The sequence below is a fragment of the Schistocerca nitens genome, chromosome 10 (genome assembly GCF_023898315.1).
Source record: "Schistocerca nitens isolate TAMUIC-IGC-003100 chromosome 10, iqSchNite1.1, whole genome shotgun sequence".
NCBI lineage: Eukaryota > Metazoa > Arthropoda > Insecta > Orthoptera > Acrididae > Schistocerca > Schistocerca nitens.
The window spans coordinates 77,513,845-77,538,813 of NC_064623.1; the positions used below are offsets into that span (position 1 = coordinate 77,513,845).

The 24,969-nt window shown below is 39.1% G+C and overlaps 1 protein-coding gene across 2 annotated transcripts in view; it reads right to left on the reverse strand.

The window, feature by feature from the left end:
- LOC126210428 (sortilin-related receptor-like) overlaps window positions 1-22,924 on the reverse strand; it is a 204,193-nt gene extending 181,269 nt beyond the window's left edge. Inside the window, exons 1-2 of one of the 2 annotated variants that reach the window (XM_049939658.1) lie at window positions 22,607-22,920; window positions 2,174-2,422 (exon numbers count right to left, since the gene is read on the reverse strand). In XM_049939658.1, the coding sequence (XP_049795615.1) occupies window positions 2,174-2,422; window positions 22,607-22,858 (501 nt within the window). In that variant the 5' untranslated portion in view covers window positions 22,859-22,920. Of the gene's footprint in view, window positions 1-2,173; window positions 2,423-22,606 lie in introns of both variants that reach the window. The other variant, XM_049939659.1, reaches the window with a different exon arrangement.
- Between the last annotated feature and the right edge of the window lie 2,045 nt (window positions 22,925-24,969).

Here is a 24,969-nt window from a genome sequence, read left to right on the forward strand (position 1 = left end):
CCAGGGTCAGTACAACACTTCAACAGCGACCACTATGCCACCCTTCCCTGCACTGACTGCTACTGAGATGCAGCAGCATCATTCAGTTTTGCTGGAGTACTGGCTGTCAGTATCACACAAGACTAATTTGGTACTGCTCCATCAAATGGGCACATAAAATTCCACTTTACAAATAAATTTAATTGCAATAGGAAATGAACCAATGCTTTGCGCTGACACAAGGCATTAAATGAAACATGTTATCAGTAGTATTTGTCTGGGCCAGTTCCATCTACATACCGCAAAAATTAAATTGCAAGTATCTGCTAGTACCCCAGAGAGATGCACCTGATGACTCTTAGGAGAGAGATCTGGCATACGTGATTGTACTGTTGCATGTTTTAATTACAAGCAAGTGCCAGAAACTTTGCTCAGTGGAAGAGGAGGCAAAATAAGAAAACGCCTGTCTCAGCTTAATTGCAGATACTCAACCATTTGTGAGAAAACAAGTGTCAAAGTTTTCGACATAATTTAGACACCTTTTAGTGCACAAGCAGCTCAGCCCAGCTAAATATTTACCACATTGGCAATAATTTCGCAGCAAACCACGCATAACACACCAGTTTTCCAAAAACTAGCACTCGCTATTCATTGTGAATCGAGACAATACAGGAATTTCACTGAGAACAATTTCAAATAATTTTTTCTGTTCACTGATTTCTTTTTTTTTTTTCTTTTTAATTCATTTACTGGACATAAAATTATTTGATGAATAAGGCCAACATTATACCAATATACATTGAAAACCATTTGTGTAGTAATCTTTTACAGACATGGGCAGATAAATAAATAAATAAATAAATAAATAGAAACAATAATCAGGTTTCAAACTTGGGACACAAAACTGAGATGCTGCAAAGCCAACCATATTACATCACCAGTTAAGGTGAGCGAATCTCACCCTAGTAGGTATCTAAATTTTTTTAGAAACAGCCAAACATCTACGAATAAGGCAAGACGTTTTCACTCATGCTCTGGCTGGAAGCTATCATACAGAGAGCAACAAGAAAGAGGATATTTTCGTAGCAGTAGGTTGAATTTACTGTGTGAAATCCTGGTATAAACATAGCCATAGAGTGCACATCTTATTCAAGAAACTGTAGCCATAATCCCACAAGTTCACAAGATAATTTTGTGCACATGATATACATCAAAATTACAACACAAAGTAATGTAAGATGTATATAATCCCTGAAACTAAGTGAATTGTCATCACTGTTTGAACTGTTAGGCAACTACGGATTAGTTTTTCTCATATTACATTCAATGCCTTAGCTCACAACACCACCCTTGTCGCCTTCCAATGTAATCTAGACCTACAATTATGGTAAAAATTAATCCTGTGATCACAGCCTTCATTCCAAAATACTGATAAAGATAAAAACAGTGGCAATTGAAGCAACCACTGAAAACCATAAACTGCCAAAGGTTGTTAAATTTAGTGGAAAAAGTTAAGTTTCACTTTCAGATTTATGTTTCATTAGTGGTCAGTTCTGACCCTTGGACATTCTCATATGCAGCTGTAATATCAAATGTCAAAAAACCAAAAAAATTTAATAAGTTACATTGCTATGACACACAATTTACAAATGCTGTTGTTAGTATTTCCATATATGTCAGCTATGCAAGGAAATGTTACCTGTTCATGTGGAAACAAATTCCTGTTATACGGTAACCACATAACATTTTAGAAAACTTTTTTATTTTACTGATGTGTGCTACTATTTGCATTTAAAAAATGCTCACAGATGAAAAATAGCAGGTAATCCAAAATGTATGTTGATGTAAAAGTTGAGTTCATTCCAAGAGATTACTCAGCATACAGAGGATTTGATTTTCCAGAAGATACATTAAGGCTTTAGAAGCAAATATGAGGAAACTAATCACTGAAGGATGAATAGTTTTTCAATTTATGTATTCAAAATACATCTCCTCTTTTTGCCTACCATTGGTTGCCAATAATCATCCTTGCACTGGCAACACAGGACTGTCATGCTGTGAACTAATGTACTGCATGCGGAAAGTTAATACTATCACTTTTCTATTCTTTAGGCAACACAAATTTATATATATATATATATATATATATATATATATATATATATATTTCAGAAACAGATATTTATCTACTTACATATGAAACAAAATGTGGGTGATTGTAAAATTTGTCCAAGGTTGGATACACTATCCTTCCGACATCAACGCGAAACTTCTCCGTCTCGTTTACGAAACTGTCTCCGTAATCATACGAAATATATACTGAAGAAGGTCGGGCCCTCGTGTACAGTCCAGGTGGGTCCTTGGCCAGACAGATGATGACATCCGACCCTTCGCCAGCCCAGTGGACCATCAGCTGCCCATGACTATCATTTAGCTCCACAACCTGCAACATAAATTTCAATGCGTATTTATGTGACTGGTCAGAAATAAACACAATACAATGAACCAACTCATTATTGCCAATATTGCAGTAAGGTGACTTAAATATGATACAAAAATCACAAAATTTATGTCTTCTTGAATGGAAAAAAATTACGGTTTGGTAAAAAATTGTAAATATTAGAGAGTATAAGCTGCTTTAAAATGAAACTGTGTTTAATTTCTTAAAGTTACAAATGTAGATGAGACAAAACAAAAACAGTTTATAACTTTTTGAACTGAAATTCTTAAATATGACACACATGCAATATTGTTATGTACACTGAAAGGCCTGAGGTCTTAAAAATGATATAGAGAACACACAAAATGATATGTATGTATAGCTGGGGTTTTTCTGTGGGGTATATTTCTATGGTATTTATGGCATGAAACTTAAGTCAGCGTGAACTACAGAAAATTATTTGTTTTTCCTATTTTTAATATCATAAAGTCGATCAGGAATGGGTAGGAACTGTTTTCAATTATACATAATACACTGACACTAATAAAAAACTAAGAGGTACACAGAAGAGAAGCACTGTCTGTTTTTTATTAATCTCAACAGAACCATTAAAGAAAAAGTAGATGTCTCATTAGATGTTTCCCATTTCCTTACTAGGTATTTCTCACCCCAGTAGCAACAAGAGGAATTGGCAATTTCCATATCACATCACTTTTATTAGTAAGAGAAATTTCTTTTACATTCAATGTGAGAATTACTTTGACCTTGTCCACAAGGCCTTAGAACCATAACTTGTAGGTCATTTCCAGTGATTTCCTCTTTCTTCCTCTACATTTAGCCAAGATATGGTCTCCTCCATCTACGTGTGTCAGATCTGTCATTTAAAATACGATCTAGTGTGGATTCTCCCAAGGGATCAACATGATACACGGTGTCACTCTTTGAAGAGATATCAGAACCAGTCTCCTCAGTTTCCTTACTTTTTCTGTGCTTGTCATAGCTTTGATCACAGGCATAGCTTTCTGATTCTTCTGCTTTTGGCCCACACACACACACACACACTCTCTCTCTCTCTCTCTCTCTCTCTCTCTTTCTTTTGGAGGGGGGGGGGGTTTCTTTCTTAGCAATGATTTTACTAGCAGAGATGTCTTGTGTTGCTGGCATATGGGAAGGGCAGCAACCAGCAGTACACTACTGTGTTGCTGGATGCTGACCTGTAGGTGACAGTGTATTACTTGTAGGGATCTAGTGCATCATATTTTGGAAAGGCACATACCATATTTAAGGATCATTGTGTATTCAATGAACCTGATAAGTACACACTCCATATTTTCTTAAATGTGGCCAATGTTCTAGAACTGCACGCGCATTAATTTCTGGTCTGAAAGTGCCGTCTGTCAAAGTTACTTTTACCACCAAAGTGAAGTTTCCAACTTAAGAACAAATAATGACTAACCATTCCTAAACAATGGCAAAACAACTAACAGACTGCATGTGAAATTTTTTGTAAAGTTTCACCTGTTTCAATATTAAGATACACTGCCCCCAAACGTCACAGACTCTCCACATAGAAGGGAAATAAAACTGCCAGTAATCACAGACCTAGGGCAAATGTAAAGAGGTACCTCAAACAGAGTGACCTCCTCCATGCCACCCAGCACAGATTCCAAGGATATTGATCATATGAACCTCAACTTGCACTTTTCTTAGGCGACATACTGAAAACTGCAGATCGAGGCGGTCAAGTAGAAGCAGTATTCCTCAATCTTCGAGAAGCATTTGACCTGGTATTACATCTACAATCATTATCAAAAATATAACTGTATGGGGGTATCAAGTGAAACTTATGACTGGGTTGAGGATATTTTGGTAGGAAGGTTGCAGCACGTTACCATATCCTGGATGGAGATTCATCAACAGTTTCAGATGTAACTTCAAGTGTGCCCCAGGGAAATGTGTTGGGACCCTTGCTGTTCATGTTGCATATTAATAACCCTGTGAACAGTATTAACAGCAGCCTTAAGACTCTTCACAGATGATGCAGTTATCCATAATGAAGCATTGTCTGAAAGAAGAACATCAACTGTCAAGAATTCCCATCTAATTCAGTGTCAACAGTTTTATTTTATCCTAATGATAATTATCTTTTGAACAAATGTTACAATCCACGAAAAAGATGTGACTTAAAAAGCGTATATCCAACCCTGACATATTTATTTGTATTTCTGTGCAATTGTAAAAGAATCAAGTAACAATGAGCAAATGCCAGAAATGTTCTAGGATATGCGCCTGGACAAGAAAGAGCTCCACGGCGGATTTCCCTTCGTACGGATGCCATTAGGAAGTCCTTTGGCAATGCTGGAGAATGATTTTGATAGAAATATAGCACACTCATCATTCCTTATCTACAATCTGGTGTCATATTCCATTAACAAATAAATATCAACACGAGCTGCCTTCTAACTCCAAGGATCACAAACATATGTGAGGAGTATTATTATTTTTTTAAAAAAAAAAGAAGAAGAAGAAGAAGAAGAAACGGATCTCAGAGTGTGCCTGGAACCTAAACCAAGAGCATTAAGAAAATTAATATCCAACAATTTATTTTATGATTTGATACTTAATCTTCAGATATATTTAATATACAAGACTTGGTATGTCATCATTGTGTTATGAAAGGGCACACTGTTTTCTACAGCTAGACAAACAGAAACACACAAAAATACTTATGCTGTTGGAGTTGATATCTACAGTGAAGTTATTAAGCAATTGAAAACTGTCTCCGGTCACGATGCCAGCAATTGAAAAGTACCTGGAGATAGGTACCACGTGCATGTCAGTTTACAACGTCAAGATGTAAGCAATAGAGTCAAATATTGGATCGTGTACAAAACGCCAAGAAAGAGATAGTACCTGAAAATGAGCTATTAAACCATTGACAGCATCATATGATGAAACTTTATTTTATACAGCCATGTGGTAGGTCACTGTCAGCATGTAGACAGTCTCATTGTTTGGTCATACAATGAAGAAAATCTGTTCGAACTAGTGCAAAATCTCATTAGTACACACAAGAACATAAAGGTTGCCATCTACCATTCTGATAAAGCAAAATCAGGAAGTAACATGGAGAACTTCCCTCTGCAAGATGAAAACTTTTATATGCTTGTATACAAACACCAACAGGTGGCACCACTTGGACAGCAGAATACTACGCTCATCATCCAATTCTGGAACGAAGTATCTAATGCTGGAGAGGGAGGAAGAGGCAGCAGAAGACATGAAGTGTCTTAATTTGTTTGTAGGGCAAAAAATTTAAAATATTGACAGGACTACAGACAAACACAACATGAAGATAAAATTCTATTCACGTAAAAAAAAAAAAAAAAGAAAGAAAGAAAAGGATGCAATGGGGTTTCTGAAGGACCCTCTAGGATCCAGGATAGCTGGAAGCTACAGGAGCAGCTAAAAGTGCACACCATAGTCCAAAAGCTAAATGCAGTTGCACGGGATGGCCAGGTAGTTGGGAATATTTTAGACAATCGGTTAAAAACAATTTTAATAACAAAGGTACCAGCCACATCTTTCAAACACTTTCTCAACGTGAGTTTCACAGTGGCATATGTGCCTGGTGGTACCTGTAAACACCGGCATCACGTCACTTTTCCCAGTGTTGCTGAGTACATTAATATCACACCATGGAAATTCAGGATGGAATGTAACAATACCAGAGAAGGAAAGTTGCCACTCACCACATAGAGGAGATGCTGAGTCGCATAGGCAGAATAACAACATTCACATACTCATAGCTTTCGCCCATTAAGGCCTTTGTCAGCAGTAGACACACATACGCGAGCACACGCGCACAAGCGCAACTTGCACACACGTCTGCAAGTTAAGTTTGCGTGCGCGTGTGTGTGTGTGTGTGTGTGTGTGTGTGTGTGTGTGTGTGTGTGTGTGTGTGTACTGCTGACAAAGGCCTTAATGGCCGAAAGCTATGAGTATGTGAATCTTTTTATTGTGCCTATCGCGACTGAGCATCTCCGCTATATGGTGAGTGGCAACCTTCCTTCTCTGGTATCGTTAATATCGCACCACCTTTGCTACACCTTGTTGACAAAACTAATTACATGCATTGCCCGGGTGACCAATAGGGAGCACAGGAAATGAATCATGTGTACGGCTGTCCAATGCTCTCTCGTACTTGAGTCTTCAGCCAGAGTGGACGGCTTCTACTGTCTGCTTATGGCCCTGCTCACCAGCCACATGAATGTGAGCCGTCACCTCTCACGTTTCCTTTTTCTTTTACTTTCATCACACTGTGTCTAGACTGGCAGTTGACCTTTGCTCCCACCCCAGGAGAGCTCTTCTGCATACCACAATTACAGAATATATTAAAGGTTCAATAACTTTCACTCCCTAACTCCAGGCCACCTCCTTTCAGATGCCTCCCTCTCCCTTTCTGCCCGGGCTCCTCTTCTATACCTGCACGCAATATCATATCTCTTAGTCGCATGTGAAATGCGCACAAAGTGCTCACCTCAGCCAGCCAGATAAATCAGCAGCAGCAGTGCATGCCATTAACAAAAGACACACATTGAAAGGAAGATTAGGGTTTACATAACATAGACACTGGGGTCATTAGCGACTGCACAGGAGTTCTGACTGGAGTTTCAGAGGAACCATTCGAGAGCTTGCCTCTAGTGAGTTATGGAAGCCACAAAAAAACCTAAATCTGGGTGACCAAATGGTGATTTGAACCGTCGTTCTACCGATTGGTTGTCCAATATCTTATCATTGCACCACCTCACTTGGTTACTGAACAGACAATCGTACTGTAAATACCAATGTACTTTGGGAATCTGAAATCAAAGATGCAGAGGAAATAAATGTAAGCTGTAAAGTTAAATGCTGTATGTAGGACACACAAATTATATACTGTGATCTGGCAACGTAGTGTTGTTTTGCTTATGTGGACCAGTTTGTTAATCCCTTCCAGGTGCTCAGCCCAAGTCACCGCTCCATACAGCCATCACATGATATTTGAGAGCACTTATCAGTTAAGCTATGTTTTTGTTGTGTGTTACGAAAACGGAACAGCAGAATTTAGAGCCACATTATGCTATCAAGTTTTGTGTTAAACCTGGGTAATCTGCAAGTGTTACCTTTGAAAAGTTGAAACAAGACTATAGGGAACATTCCATGCCAGGAGCACAAGCTTTTCACTGGCCCGAATTATTTTTGGAAGGCCGAGATCACACTGAAGACGAACCTTGCTCAGACAGACCTTCAACTTCAAAAACCAATAAAAACATTGAACGTGTGCATGCTCTTGTGACGTCAGACCCAAGTTTAACAATGAGGATGATGGGTGACCCATTAAAAAGATGATGGATGACCCATTAAACACTTTCACCATACATCAACTTTTGATTGAAGATTAGCACATGTGAAATGTTTGTGTCAACTGGCTGCTACATCATGACAATGGCCCATGTCACATGGGTACTCCCATCAAGGAATTTTTGACCTCAAAAGGCATTCCTGTTGTTCCATAACCTGACCCAAGTCCTTGTGACTTTTTCCTTTTCCCAAAATTGGAAAAATGTCTTAAAATGGTGTCTACTTGGGACTCTGGAGAACATTCAACAGAATGAAACTGACATGTTAATGGCCCTACCAGTTGAAGCCTCTCAGCACTGCTACCAAGACTGGGAACAATGACACTGCCAATGTATAGCTGCCGATGGAGACTACTTTCAAGGGAACAATATTGTTGTCTAAATAAATAAATAAATAAATACAGCTTTGGTAAATAAAAAAATCAGTATCATTACACTTCTCAAACACCTTGTATGTGGATGCAGCCCTGAATTTCTCCCACAGTAGAGTAGTTAAACTGAGCCAACAAAAATTTTACTGCACTCTTCTCTTTATTGCGATGTCATTTTCATTAGACTTTCCGTAGCGCTCCTGTAAGCAATTTCAGTGTTTTTGGTGTGTACATACATTTCGTCAAAGTTATTAACATTTAACAAACAAAGGAAAGTCAGGATGAAATAACAATGCTACTATGGAAAGGACAGATTGCTACTGTACAGAGGAACTTCGGGTCACCGACAGACACAATGAATAGACTGTTACACATCTAACCTCTTGGCCAGAATGTCTTCCTCCAAAGTAAAAGACAGACACACACACACACACACACACACACACACACACACACAACTTTTCACAATATTGTTATTAACATTTGCATGTGAAACAGTACTAACAAATGCTATAAAACACTAAAATTACATTTAACACACTACCTGAGAGCACCTGATGTCAGCTACAAAACCAGTATATTTGTTGCAGTACAGAACAGTGAATGCTGGTGAAGCAAAGTGACTGAACTTTGCTGTGCTGAACTGAACAATGCACAGAGAATTGGTTGAATTTGTTGTGTATTAACAATTAATGTAGTGTAGTCAAACTAATGCAATGCACAATACTTCTGGGTTATATTAGTCGTCATTGGAGAATGCTCTGCCAAGACAGATGTTTCTGATATTATTTATACCACTGTGTACATTATCCTGTGTTAGCCACCATTCAAAGTAAATATTGTGTCTTCTTTGAATAAATTGGTAGTGGTTGGCTACATTAATATCCTGATGAATCATAAACTTTCCCTATTATTTACATCCATTCTCATGTTTCATACTTCCTTAGGCCTCCCAGATAATTTTTCTGGGGGCACAATGCAATAGTTCACAACCAAATCCCTATGGCAGGAAGTATGCCATTATATTTGTTTGTGGTTATGAATTTGCCCTTTGGTGGACCGGTAGCAGCAAATTATTTTAATTGGTGAATGCTTTTTACACCAAACTTGTACATAGTTACCAACCCCTGCTATTTTGGAACTGGTTAGTCTCATACGGGGTTAATCAGCTATAGTCTGTCACATTGACAAGTGTTAATTTGGTAAGAATCCACCAATTTTATAGCAGTCACTGCAAGGCATAATGTGGCACACACATCACTCAACATTCAGTTCCCAACTACCGCATTCTCTACTGATGGTCAGTGGGACCCTCATCTCCCAAATATGCCTGACTGATCAGCCTAATGCTGCTTCAGGACTAGCGGCATGGTGTCCATATACCAGAAATGATAATTTCCAACAATATCCCAGCACTCTTTTTGTTGTGCCCATCTGTGACTCAACATCTCCACTATATGGTGTGTATCTTTTTCATTTATCACTATCCTCTCCTGGATAGTCCATTGTTGGATTCTCAGGAAATTAGTTTTCTATCTTATTCTGATCTTGCATAATTTGAAGTTGCAGCAATTGACTTAACATCCATGAGTATCACTAAAGAGTAAGTGTGCAGAAAAGCAAGGATCAGAAATCCCAATCTTTTAAAACATGATAAAATGCTTGAGCTTCCAGCCATGTCAAGTGGTTAAGAACCCACTAGAGAGCTCGTGACAATTTTATCAGTTTACATCACTGTGAAAATGTGCATTCATCCGTTTTTGAAGATGGGTGTCATATCCCAATTTACACAATATTCATACAGCTCACATTTGCTAAATTATTGCATTTCCTTATCTTAGCTGCATTACCTCAAGAGATAATTTCATAAAACAAAGAGTGAACACATGCAATATTATCTAGCATTCTGGTATATTCAGTCAGTTATTTACACTTTCAGCAGATCACAATTGTGACCTCTCACTATGATGTGCACCGAGTCAGCATTTGTAAATGTAAAACATGTAGGACCAAGTTTCTATTAGTTCCTCTGAGAGTCACCGCATTTTGTCTGTATGTCAAGACAGATCCCAAGCGCTCAGTTTAGCATATGAACATTTCATAAGATAATTCTTGATCTCAAACTGTTCAACTGAGTAGTACAATCGTTTACAGCAAACAGTGCCTAGCATATCTGAGTTGAGGCCTTTAACACACAGCGGACAACCAGGGCATAACTCTGGCACTGGCAGTTGTGCAGGCAGATGGCACCCGAGTCTCCAGTCTTTCACTAAGTCCACTTAGTGGGTGACATTTTACCAAAAAGATACCATTTATTGAGATAAAAACTGTACCCGACATGAGTCTGCGAAGTGTATTCCAGTGTCAGTAAGTGCCAAAACAGAAAGGTATGACAAAAAAAGAAATGCCTTGGTGGTGTCTAAATTGTAATGTAACCCTTTGTGTTCCTGAGCATCTGAAAACATGCACACTCAGGCAAATTATACATAAAAATCACATATAAATTACATACAAAAATAATATAAAAAATATGCCCTTTTGAAGGAACCATCCTGGTATTTACCTTAAGTAATTTAGGGAAATCACAGAAAACTTAAATCAGTATGGCCGGATGTGGATTTGAACCACCGTCATCCTAAATCCGATTCCAGTGTGTTAAACGCTGCGTTACCCCACTCAATACAAGGTTGGGAGGGTAGTTTCAGTCTGTAAAACCCTTGGTGAGACGCTTGGTATATTTGGAGAGGGACTGGCCATATGATGAAGACAAATACAAATACACAACCTTTGTGGGTAAATTTGCACAATCAAAAGCTTAAAAAGTCTTACATCCCCACATCTAGTTCCCTGAGTTATTTGATCACCTTATGAGAGGTTGTCCACCACTGTTCCTTTGTACACTCAAGGATGAGTCAGCAAACATGGTGGCTAGCTGAAAGAAGGCACTATAGTCACAATCTGTAGAATTAGTGCACCGCTAATTGTGTAGTGAATAACCACATCTGCCTTTTCTGGTCTCACTACTGTTCATGTATCTCCAGTGATGCCTGGGGAGATCAAATTCTTGTATCGACACAGAAGAGTTCTTAACTGGTGACTTGCACCCACTGGATTTTCCTTTAATGGTTGACAATGGAAGAGGGTCGAAATATGATGTTTGTTGCGCACTATGACAGTTTCCTCAATTTCAATGACTACAGTATTATTATTATCCTGAAACTTCCTGGTAGATTAAAATTATACGCGTCTGATTTCACCCATTTGCTTTGACCCATGACGTCATCAATATGGCGGAAATGCCTACTTCCAGTGTATAGGAAATGGTGAAGATATCATCAGTTCATGCAATTGCCAACAAATGCGAACAAAAATAGGAATGACATAAGAACATCTCACTCAAAAAAAAAAAAAATGAAACTAAAAAATCTCAACTTATTACATAACACCACAGCCACAAAAGCAACAGGAATCTTACACTTCACTTGACCTATATAGCTCAAACCAAACCCACAATACCAAAAAGCCAATATCTGCAATTCCCAAAATTGAGCACAAGCTCAGATTAGAGAAGGATGGGGAAGGAAAGCAGCCATGCCCTTTTGAAGGAACCATCCCAGCATTTGCCTTAAGCGATTTAGGGAAATTGCAGAAAACTTCAATCAGTATGGCCAGATTGGGTTTGCTCCATCGTTCAAGGAAAATCCAGTGGGTGCAGTCAACAGTTAAGAACTCTTTTGTGTGGATACAATGATTTGATCTCCCCAGGCATCACTGGAGAATCATGAGCTGAGCTGTAATCAGGCAAACCAAATTCACAATACCAAAAAACCAATATCTGCAATTCTCAAAAGCATAATCTGACATTTCCCTTGACCTATACAGCTCAAACGCAGCTCTCGATACCTACTGGCAAACCACAAATAAAAAAAATAAAATAAAAAAAAAATCACAACCACAAACTTCACACACCAACATAACTCAGAAAACACTACCAAACCCAAAACCTCAACTCGAAAACCCAAAAACCTGCATATATGCTGGAGCAACTAAAACATATCCAAAACACCACAGATATAAAACAAAACATCAGACTTACTATAAACTACAAGCAAAACAAAAATTACTTATCAACAAATTCACCTAGGTTGCCCCCCCTCCCCTCTGAATAAACTAATCACACCTAACAAAATAACCACACACACACACACACACACACACACACACACACACACACACACACACACACACACACAAAAGAACACATGTCACTGGAAACAAAGGAGACACTTCCAAATCCAGGTTACAGTGCTGATTACCCAGACTCCAACAAACCCATGTTACCAGAGTGATAATCAGACTCAAATATCACACGTTAAACTCAACATGTCAACATCCACCAACAGAGGACTCCACCAAATAAAACAAAACGAAATCTACAAACATGAACCAACTCAAAAACACCTCGCCATAATGACATCACACATCACGCCACCATTATGGCCAGGGGCCGTAACAGATTAGTGAAATTGGACGCTTCCAATAACCGGGTGGACTGGGACTAACTCTGAACAGATCTTTGCCTTTCACAGGCAAGTGCCGAACCAAACAGGCAAGTGCCGAACCAAACAGGCAAGTGCCGAACCAAACAGGCAAGTGCCGAACCAAACAGGCAAGTGCCGAACCAAACAGGCAAGTGCCGAACCAAACAGGCAAGTGCCGAACCAAACAGGCCAGTGCCGAACCAACTGAGCTATGCAAGCATGACTCGCATCCCGTCCTCACGGCTTTACTGGCCAGAAAGTTTCAAATCAATGCACACACTGCTGCAGAGTGAAGATTTAACTGTGGAAACATGCCCTGCAGTGTTGCTAATCCACGTCTCCACAATATCCTTTCTTCCAGAAGGGCTAGTTTTGCAGTTTCTCAGGAGAGCTTCTGTGAAGTTTGGAAAATAGAAGACAGGGTATTGGCAGAATTAAAGCTGTGACGACAAAGCGAGTCTCACTTAGGTAGCTCATTCGGTAGAGCACTTGCCTGCAAAAGGTAAATGTCTCAAGTTCAAGTGTCGGTCCAGTGAACAGTTTCCATCTGCCAGGCAGTTTCATATCAGTGCACACTCCGTTGCAGAGTGAAAATTTCCTTCGGTACTTTTATTCATTCAGTGTTGAGATGGCTTCCATGATTATCTGCAAATGTTTACAAGATAGAACACACAATAGGCTACTACATTCAATAGCATTCAGTTTTCATTTGACACTCAATATCAAGTATGAACTTTCACTACCTTTTTGTACTTAATTCAGTTTTTGTGTGTTTTATACAATATTTAAAAAAAAAAACTTGCAGCTATGTAGCGCACTGGGGGGTGGTAGGTGACATAGTTGAGTTCATTAAACTTTTGTACTTGTTTCATGGCCTCTTCACCTGTTTTGAGTTCGTAGATGGAACAACTGAACATAACAGTGACAATTTGGTAACAGAATAGATGGTCACCTGAAAGTTTCTCCCAGTCTGATAGTTATGAGTGATCCTCTGGGCTTTGTAAGGCCCCACAATATCATGCACTGGAGACAATGTTAATTGTAAAGAACTTAGGATGGTCGTCGTCAAGCATTATGTTCGAGACTGTGTACAAAGATGCCTGACAGCTCACAGCACTGTTGTCAGCTTTCAACTGCAAAGTACTAATGGCCGCAGGCGAAAACAGTAGCCACGTGCAGAGCTATGACAACACTGAGGCGTTGCCATTGAGATGTTTACAAAATCGTGATACGTTACTGGTTGAGGTAAGCTAGCAAAGCTGCTGCATCCAGCCCTCTGCAACTGAAGGCATCAACTTATGCTGATTCAACAATAGTTAATTAGTTATTTACACATTATGGTGGACTTCTCACTAAGGTGCGGAATGAGCAAGTTTTACAATTTTACTGCAATTTCTTACTGAATAACACAGTAACAAATTGTCCATTTACACGATTGTTTTAAGCTTTTTTCTTTTAATAGAATGAATTAGATATACATTTATACTTAACTATGTTCAATCTTAACTCTATCAGAAAAAGCAAAGGACTTGGCAGAGCAGCTGAACAGAATGGATAGACTCTTGAAAAGATGTTACACCTATAAAATGAACATCAAGATAATGAAGATAATGGTACGTAGTTGAATTAAATTAGGTGATGCTGAGAGAATTAGGTTAGGAAATGAAACAATGAAATGTAGACGAGTTTTGTTATTTGCACAGCAAATTGACCGACTATAGCCACAGTAGAGAGGATATAAAATGCATACTGGGTACAGAAAGAAAAATATTTCTGAAAAACAGGCATTTATTAATATCTGATATTGACTTCAGTTTTAGGAAGTCTTTCCTGAATGCATTTGTCTGGAATGCAGCCTGTACAGAAAAGGGAACAATGAAGGTTAGATGGGCAGATCAAGTTACTAATGAGGAGGGACTGCATCAAATTAGAGGAAAAAATGATAATGGCACAAACTGACTAAAAGAACAGATCAGTTTATCGTTAAAATGGATGTAGGTTGCAGTAGTTATTTGTAAATTACAAGCCTTTACAGGATAGACTAATGTGGAGAGTTAAAACAAACCAGTCATCAGATGAAGACCACAACATTTATAAGTTCCACCTTTCTTGCCCTCTTTCTGTCTTAATCACGCACGCTTTATGTCATTACATATTGAGACATTTTTCTGCTGAGCGAAATGAGTTGTCAAGCAGATATGATTCCAGTTGGTGTTTGAGGCACTCAAATGGCTACCAAGGTATTGTTTTGACACTTCATACGAAGACAACGAAAGTGACAGTAGTCAAAATGTTGAGTTATTTCAGTGAACTCACCTGTTGAAACTCAATGAATTTTATATTAGAAGAAAACACTGACTAATAAAAATTATTAGCAAATACACAAACAGTATATTCTTCACCACTCAACCACAGTGATCCACAGTCCTATTCTAATTCTGAAGTCCCAGGTACATGTGCGTGAGATATCACTCATCCTTCTATTGTTTAGCAAAATACAGCAGCAAGCAATAAATAATATTAAGGCTTGTGCAAAGATCATGTTTATGGTGAATTATTAAAAACGTGGGACAATGTCCAGATTTCAACTGAAGTCTTTAACAGAAAATATCTGAGAGGCAGAACGGTCATACCTACATATTGGAAAAGCACATACTCATTCGTCCCACATTAAAAGAAAATTCATCACCTTATGTACGTGAACTATAGAAGAAGAAACTGTGTTACTTGATATCATTTTTATAGTGCTGTTGATTTCCCATTCCAAAAGATTTATCCATATAACGATAGAACTAACAGGAAAATGCCAACGTGACTTTTACAACAGAGCGCCACACTATTCTCTGTTTAGCCTTTAGCCTGCAACAAATAATGAGAAGGATACGTGGAATTTTATACATGCCCAGGATCAACTGAACCTTCTCACGTTGGATGTTGGCTTCACCCCATAACAAAATAACAATGTAGTGTGTGACACTATGTCTGCAAACAGAGAGAAACCAGAACACCACAACATTTCTTTTTCTTATAGATTAATTTTTTTGAATGTAGCCTATTGTGACAGAATTATCTGTCGTGTTTGTAGTGACTGGGTTAATTTGGAAGGTGACAATTTGGTAGAAAGTTGGTAAAGCAGTATTGAATTCTTCAGTTAATCCAATGTCAAATACCACTTTTAGATAATAATCCAACACACACGACACCATACACAGACAGAGGCTAACAAAATCACGAGGATCTGAAATACTCACAAAATCAATCATATTAAGTAAAATGAGTATAGAACAGCCTTCTATGAAATAAAGTCATCAATAGAACACACTGAAAATTTTGAAGTTCAAAGCAGACTGAGAATCTCATTTTAGAAGAGAGCAATAGAGAATTTGCTAAAACTGACACCAAAAGAATCCACCTGTAGTGTGTAAACATTAGCAGTCTTGCCCATGCACAGACAGTGTAGCATTAGTAAGCAACGTAAAGACAGAAGTAATCTGGGATGGTGCAAAGCTGTTATAAAATTGCTGAGAAAAAGAGGACTACAGATGTGTTGTGACCAGACAAAACTACTTTAATCCAGCCATAGATGTGGGTTCTTTAAGAGCTTTGGGAGAAGGCTCATCGAACTAGAACCAATGCAACATTGGTTCGGGTCAACAGAAAACATCCGATCTCACGCGTCGGCTTTGACCCGTGACGTAAGGGTGTTGTGGTGTGTGACATCATTACGGCGCGGAGTTTGGTTTGTGAGTGTGGCGTGTTTGTAGATGTCGTGTTGTTGTTTGTTGTGCCCTCTGGTGGTATGTTCATGGTTTTCGTTTGTTTGGTGTGTTGGGCTCAGTTTGCTGTTGCGTAGTGGTGAGTGCTGCGTGCGTCTTTTTGAAGCGGAATTTGTATCAGTGAGTTAACGGTTTTGTGTGATGGTTAATGTAATGATGATTGCTGTACGTCGGGTGAGTTTGTTATTAAGTGTGTTCGGTTGTGGTTTTTTGTTCAGGAATGGATATGAAAGACCGGATTAATAGTGCTCGGTTGAGGGCTATGATGGGGGAGACTGCTTTAGAGCTGATCAAATTTCTTCAGCTATTTGGCTTAATTGCCGAAGTCGTGAACTGCGGTGTGTGCCGCGAACCAATGAAATTGGTTAAAGTTCCGGCCTCTCGGACCAGGGACGGTTACATGTGGCGCTGTCGCAAAGATGACATATGGCGTTCTATACGGCGCGGTACCTGGTTCGAGAAGTCTAGATTGGGCATGCGTGAGATTGTGCTTGTTACATATTATTTTTGTTATAGGTCCCCACAGAGTTTTTGTGCGCATGAGACTGGTGTGAGTGAGAGGACTGTTTTAGATTGGTATTCCTTTTGTCGTGAAGTGTGTTCGGAATTTATTAAGTACAGGGGGGCATGGGGTAGTTGTGGAGGTGGACGAGTCACAGTTTGGGAAAAGGAAGTATGGGAGGGGGAAGTCTGTGGCTGGTCTTTGGGTGTGGGGGGCTGTTGTTCTGGGGGATGGGGGTTCCGAATGTGTTTTTAGGGTTGTGGAAGGGAGGTCGAAGGCTGAATTAGTGGGGTTAATTGAGGAATATATAGAGCTGGGGTCCACAATAGTTTCAGATGCTTTTTCTTCTTATAGGGGGTTGGGTGAGAGGGGATTTAATCATTTAGTAGTGAACCATAGTTAAGAGTTTAAGATTTATGATACAGGGGCTTGTACTAATACAATAGAGGGGATGTGGGGGGCGGTTAAGTCAGTTATCGGGAGGGGGAAGAGGCGCTCTTCCAACCTTCAGTCTCATTTAGATGAGTACTGTTGGCGGAAGAGTGTCCCAGAGGGCTATTGTATTGTTCGTGTTTTTTTAAGGGCTGTGGGTAAAATGTATAGGCCGAAAGTGGTTAGTTAGGGGGGGGCTGGGTGGGTGGGTGGCTGTGGTTCAGGGTGGGGTGGGTGGTTTATTTTGTGGTATAGTGTTTGTTAAGGTGGGGGGGGGGGGGAGGGGAGGGGGAGTGTGTGTGTTTTTTGTTTCAGTTGTGGAGGATCTATTTTGTTGAAGTTTTTGCTGAGTTGTAGTGTGTGATTGAGATGTTTTTTATTTTGTATTTGGTTTTTGTTTGTGGGTTTTTTATTTTGGGGTTGTGGGGGTGGGGTGGGGGGAGGGGGTTGAGGTGTGGGTGGGTTGGGTTTTTCTTTTGGTTCAGTATTTTTTTGTTGGTTTGTGTGTGTGTGTGTGTGTGTATGTTTGCCTGTGCATTTGTGTGTGCATTTGTGTGTGATTGTGGTGGCCAATCTAGTTTGTGGGGCTGGAACTTTCTTTTGGTAAGTTCCCCCTTTTTTTTTTGTTTTTGGCGTATGTGTTGTGTATTGGGGTATAGGGAAGTGTTTCAATGAAATTTGTGGCTGTGAAGGTTGGTATTGGTATTTGTATTGGGAGATGTTTTTGAGTTACATGGGTCAACGGTAGTGGTCGATCATAAGTTATGGGATCGGGAGTTGCTGTTGAGCTATATAGGTCAAGGGAAGTGTTCGATCCCATTGCATTGAATTGCATTGAATGCCGTTTGTTTTCTATGTTACTCTTATCAACTATTAAATTCTTTACATTACTAGGTAAATAGTTCAGAATTTTTACGACTGAATATTGCATTCTTTTCGGTGTCACACTAAGACCAGGTGATGGATAGTGTATGTCATTTCTCCTTCTAATATTATAGTAATGACTGTTACTGTTTCTGAAGTGGAGCAGGAACAGCATGCTCCACATCCATATTAATGAGATACAAGATTGGAGGCATGGCATCTGCAGGGGTAAATTTTTAATCTGTTTATTGCAGACTGATTTCAGCTATCGTGTAGCTATCTTCATTGTTACATGAATGAAAGAACAATGATATTCAGACATTAAGATATAAATTAATACTAGATCACAAATATGTCACTTGGGAAACTGTAAATTTACATATCAATTATATCTAAGTCATGATGAGTCGTCATAAATTGCACATGGTAGGATGTTGCCATTACAGATAATGGTTAAACTCTGCTTGCTGCTTCCATTTCCATGGTATGTGACGTCAATAGTAACTAGTACCCTCTTTATTACTGTCATTTGTATACTACATTTTTTTTTAAATATTAAAAAAATAAAATGTAGTAGCTTCACATTAAGTTACAATGACATCCCTAAATACTAAAATACACTGACTAATTATGTTAAAACCTGAAGAAAAAAATCGACATGGGTGATACAAACTGAAATCCTAATAACATTAGTTTTTGTATAAAAACTAAAATCAGTACAAATATTAAAAATTGAGATATACATTATGGGAACATATCACATGCTGAATGGATAATTACCTTTTCCAACTTGGTTCACATTTCAAAAATTAACATATGGTTGTAACATATGAACCAATGTTATGATCTGAAGGAGGTACAACATACAATTAGACATAAAAGCTTATCACTGTTTATTATGATGTGGCCTGACGTTTTAAGAGTTCAGTAAATGGAAGTTGAAAACCTATCAATCCTCAAAAGATAAACTGAAAGTTTTTGAGTGCCAAACCTGATGAAGATATCAGAGAATATGAGATTACAAAAAAGATCAAGACACCCTGTAATGTAGAATGCTAAAGAAGAGATGGTTGATCCAGATAATCACATAATAAAAATGTCAAAGGACAGGCTTTCTAACACAGAATTCTACAGATAAAGCTGTGAAAACCAGCTGCATCAAACCAGTCTTTGAACTGAAGACAAGAAATACAATGACCATCTGCAATGCTTCACACAACATTTTTAAGCTCATGGTAGGAGATTCACCGTAAAAACAACCAGTAAGGAGTTACATACTTCACCTTACCTCAATGAAGATGAGTGTAAGAGCCCAGGGACATGCTTTGAAGTCTTAATTGTGCTGTACTAACCACTTGCACCTCTAGATGGTGCGAAGTGCATTATCTTAAAAAATCCATCCTAGAGAAGGCAGACATATATTCATGAAAGTGATGTCCATGAAAGCATTTATAATGAAAACAGTCAACTATCCCTTCACACGAGTTCATACAATACTGAGAGTGTGTGTACTGTTACAGCCCAGCACACTCATTCATTCATTCAGGAAAAGTAGGTGCTAAGCCCTAGCCAACCATCAAGATTTAAATTGTCCACAGTTTCTGCAGATCACTTAAAGCAAATCCTAAGATGATTTTATTGGAAAAAGTATATCCAGTTACCACCATTATTCTTATCCAAGCAGAATAAGTAAATAAATGAAGAAAGGTGCAACAGAACATCAGAAAAACATTTACGATGATAAATCCCAGCATGGGAAAGCAATGGCTGGACAGAGTTTGTTCTTCCACATTTCTCAGTGCACACATAAATAGCCATCAAGTATATGAAGCAGACAACATAATTCATCATGAAACTTCCAGGGAGATTAAAACTGCGTGCCGGACAGAGACTTGAACTCGGGACCTTTGCCTTTTGTGGACAAGTGCTCTACCAACTGAACTACCCAAGCACGACTCACAACCTGTCCTCATAGCTTCAATTCTGCCATTACCTCGTCTCCTACCTACTAAACTCCACAGAAGGTCTCCTACGTACCTTGCAGAACTAGCTCTCCTGGAAGAAAGGATATTGTGGAGACATGGCTTAGCCACAGCCTAGGGGATGTTTCCAGACATATCCTTTCTTCCAGGAATGCTAGTTCTGCAAGGTTCATAGAAGACCTTCTGTGGAGTTTGGAAGATAGGAGATGAGGTTTTGACAGAATTGAAGCTGTCAGGACGGGTCATGAGTTGTACTTTGATAGCTCAGTCAGTAGAGCACTTGCCCATAAAAGGCAAAGGTCCCGAGTTTGAGTCTCGGTCCGGCACACAGTTTTAATCTCCTAGTTAGTTCCATATAACTGCACACTCTGCTGCAAAGTGAAAATTTCATTCTGGATAACTTATCATATAAGATAACCCTTCACCAATTTTTGCTAGTATATACATGACAGGAACTGATCAAAGACAAAGTTTTAAAATAATAATGGGCATGGCTGCTTCATCACCACTCAATTATAACACGAAAAAATGAAGGAAAAGAAATAAGTTACCTAAAAGTGCCAGCTCTCACATACCAACCACTGACATGTAGATTGACTGACCAGAACAGAAAATGATATTTAAAAGGTTATATGCAATAACTGTCATAGTTTTATAAATATCAGTTGTCAAGTAAATATTAAACTAATAGTGCAAAGAAACAGGTACGTACTTGATGCAATAGAGGAAGTAATGCCCTCCTTCCATTTTGCCCTACTACAAAATGTTACAACATTGAACTTAAAATATTTAGGCAACAATAGTACATAGCAAACATGGAGCACGTGCCAGCAAAAAGCAAAGAAAATGGATCCCAGTCCGCCAAACCGTTTTTATTTGCAGGAAATTTCAAATCAGCACAGACTCCACTACAGAGTGAAAATTCATTCTGGATTACATAGCAATGTGATACAGGCATTAACAAACTAAAGGTTGCTTTTCTTTCATAATGTACATCTTAACTCATTCCGCATTAGCAAATGCTTCAATGAATTCAACAAATTAATGGTAATTTTTAATGATGTCTCATCTAGACATTTATATTCATCTGTTCATCATGTCCTGTACATACCAGTAGTTTGAGTCACATCAGGCGAGCAATTCTTAGAAACACATTTCATGCAAAAAATAAAAATTGTGTCAAATACTTATATTCCCTACTTTTCCAGTGTTTACGCAGCAAATGATTCATACAACTCTGTGCTTCACATAGACGTTCTGGAGCATTTTTTCTCAAATTAAGGTAGGCCAATATGAGATACTCTTTCCTTCGGATGTGACATGAGTTATTGTGCTTCCTAGGTTGTGGAATCCCTTCATTGCGCCATTTACATGAGCCTCAATTTTATATAGTATTCCATTCCCTAAACTTATATCTTTCTTACTTTTAGTGAATAGTAGGGTATACATTAACAAAATGGAAGGTCCAGTTAAATCGCTGGATGGGAAAAGATAGCGATTTTGTGTTCGTATTGTATAGTTTAATACAAGGAAACGCAAAAGTCGTGAAGAGAGGATTAATTCGCGGAATATGTTATCGAGACAACGTTGTATTACACACCGCCATCTAACTACATTTTTAGATAAAATATCGTTCATTCATGAAGTTACTTATTGCGCTATTAGTATGACGACAGAACAAATTTTGTCAACAGCCCAAGTACTCTGCCGTACCGGTTGTCCTGCCAAATTGTTGCCAACACTATAATATTGTGATGCGTCTATTATTTTTTTATGCTGCCAGTGGGATGTTCCATGACAGACGCTTTGGCGAGTGTTCAACAACCACACACAAAGGAAAGCGATAATCAGTGTGAGAAGTCAGTACTGAAGTGAGTCATGTAAAATGTGACAAGAGATGTCAAATATTTTTCCAACGTATGTACCGAGGTCTAACAACAAACTGCAAAATCTGATTCCGGAAAAAAAAAAACACTCTTGTCCACCTACAGCGATAATCACATGTCTTAACGAATGACGTTTGCATCAAGCCCTTGCGCGACCTGCCATCGTCTTCCGGAATATCTGTAATGTTTGCTTACTTTGACAACATTACATTGTTTTACTGTATGAGGCTGAACGGAATGAGAAACATTATTCAAGCCACCGTACACAGGCGATCTACTACACTTATTGATCATTTACTGCGAAAACTGGTGACGCATCAATTTGAAAACACCGCGCTTATTGCGCATAACCTTCGCTGGGATATCGACCAGTTGGTTCTTTGTCCAGGGGCCGATGCGTATGGGCGTTAGCGGTGTTCTAGTTTTCTTACCTTTGTCATATTGTACTTCGGCAGATCTGTCGACCTCTTCTTGCGTGCTCCGGCATCCGTATCCTGCGAATCGGCGACGCTGTCAAAGTCCTGGTGGGCATTGAAAACAACTGTCCTCTTGTGGAGCCGGGAATCCTCTTGGTTTACGTGCAACGTTTTGGGACGCGTTTCCACGCTTGCGTGCGATTCTCGGACGATCAGAGCTACTAACATGAGTAGCAAAAGCGGCGCTAACCTCTTGCGTCGCGCCATCTTTTAACTCGCGCTTAGCACAGGCACAACACACACACCATCCGCAACAGCTGCACACTGACTGCCGCACTTTGCACCAGGGCTGACTGGACTGGACTGGTAAGCCGCCTCACGTGACAGCTCGCGGCGCATGCGCAATGGGCAACTGTGCTTTCGAGCCAGTCTATCATGGAACGCTCGAGATTATCGTATAAATGATGACTCAGATGCTGTGTAGCCTGCAGATTTCCCGACTGCAAGGAGTGATATCCAGGCAGTCTGACGAACAAAGAGGTGTCTTCTGGGCTTGAGTGCGTCTTCTGATAAGAGCATAAGTCAATCAATTAAAAAACAACTGACATAAACTACGTCTTCTTGTGTCTATATCCATATTCTGCAAAGCACTGTGAATTGTATGGTGGAATATACTTCCCATTTTATTACATTGAACAGTTTATTGCCGTTCCATTATCCAATACAGGAAGAATATCCGGTAAAATATCTCTGTGTGTGCTTCTGTTCTTGTTGCTGGCACTTAACGGAGAGTACGTAGGGTAGCGCAGTATGTAATTCCATTCTTCACGTAATACTGGTTCTTGCAACTTTGTTACATAGTACCCTTTTGCTGGATAGTTGGCATCTGTTTTTAAGCTTATGCCACTTCGGGCTTTACAGCATTTCGGAGACAGTGCCCAGCACGTAAAACAAACCCGTCGCCATATATGCTGCCCTCCTTCGTACACGTTCACTGGGATGAGTTACAGAAGTGTTCTGTAAGGAGACTCCTTTGCAGACATACTGTATTCTCTCAGTATCCTTCCAATGAGCAAAAGTCTACCACCTGCTTTACCTACGATTGAGCTTATGTGATAATGCTGTTATACAGTCCCACAAATTGTTACACGTAGATATCTGTACGAAATGTCTGGTTCCAGTTGTGACTCATTGATAGCGTTGTCATAAATTCATGGGTGTCCAAGAGGGAGTGAAAATACAAGTGTTCCTCCCTTTGTAATCTGGAGAACAGGCTAAAATCCTTCATTACATGATTCTCATATCCTTCCGGAAGTGACTGTCTTACGCAGGTTTGACAATTTTAGCTTAACGTGTACGACCACAATGAGATGTACACGCTGTTAGGATTGGCTCCGTAAGTTATGTTTATTTGAGTTGTCACACTATTCACGGAAAATTACGTTTCTTTCGGCACAACTGCGTTCTTGCGTCGACCTAGACTCAAGGCAAATGCAAATATTTCTAGAATAATGAATCCATTTTTATTTTTTTTTTTTGTCGTGTTCCCGTACCCGTTGTTTGTGGGTACAGACCAGGGAATGTCGAAGAAATGCGGACAAGGAGATATGCGGACAGCGGAGTTTGCCGGAGACTTTGTCGGCTAATAACTGTTTTCAACAATGGTACGCAACTTAAAACAAGTCACTGTTTCTGCCATAACCTGTATAAACATAAAGTGATATAAGTCTTAAATATATACAGATTTCGATTTTGTTGAGCACGTATTGCTACAACTTGATGCCCTTATTCCTGTATAATTTCGTGAAACTGACATGCATTTCGCAGACTAATTACTGCATAAACACCATGTGCTGTTCAACGTCTAAGCAGTTTTCCGCAGTCGCCGTGTGGAATATTGCTGAGATTGAATTAGACAAACTAAAGCTGTGTTTCATTATTTAAAACGAAAGCAGTCTCTCGGATAATAATTTTTTACCAATTTCCGAGTGTTAAATATTAGAATTACTGCAAGGACTTATCTACCTAAGAATGTCGTATTAAAATAATGTTAAAAAATTCTAAGGAAGGAGATTTTTGTTTTGTGTGCAGTTCAGACATTCATGGATGCACATATTTTTATTTGATGCCTCTCTGAGGCCAAACAATGCTTTCTGTTGTTAATGTACCAGAAAACATGGACTATTACTTGAACACTTTGCTTCTTTCGTGTTAAATACCACCATGTCTTTTTTGGCAGAAATTTCGTGGTGGAAATGACTCTCTCAACTTACCTAACACGGCTGATAAAGAGTACAGTTTCAGAGAACGTCTGTGTGAAAATGGAAATGAGCGTATGGTACCGTTGGCCGGGAGACCCCTATGAACAGTCGTAAGTA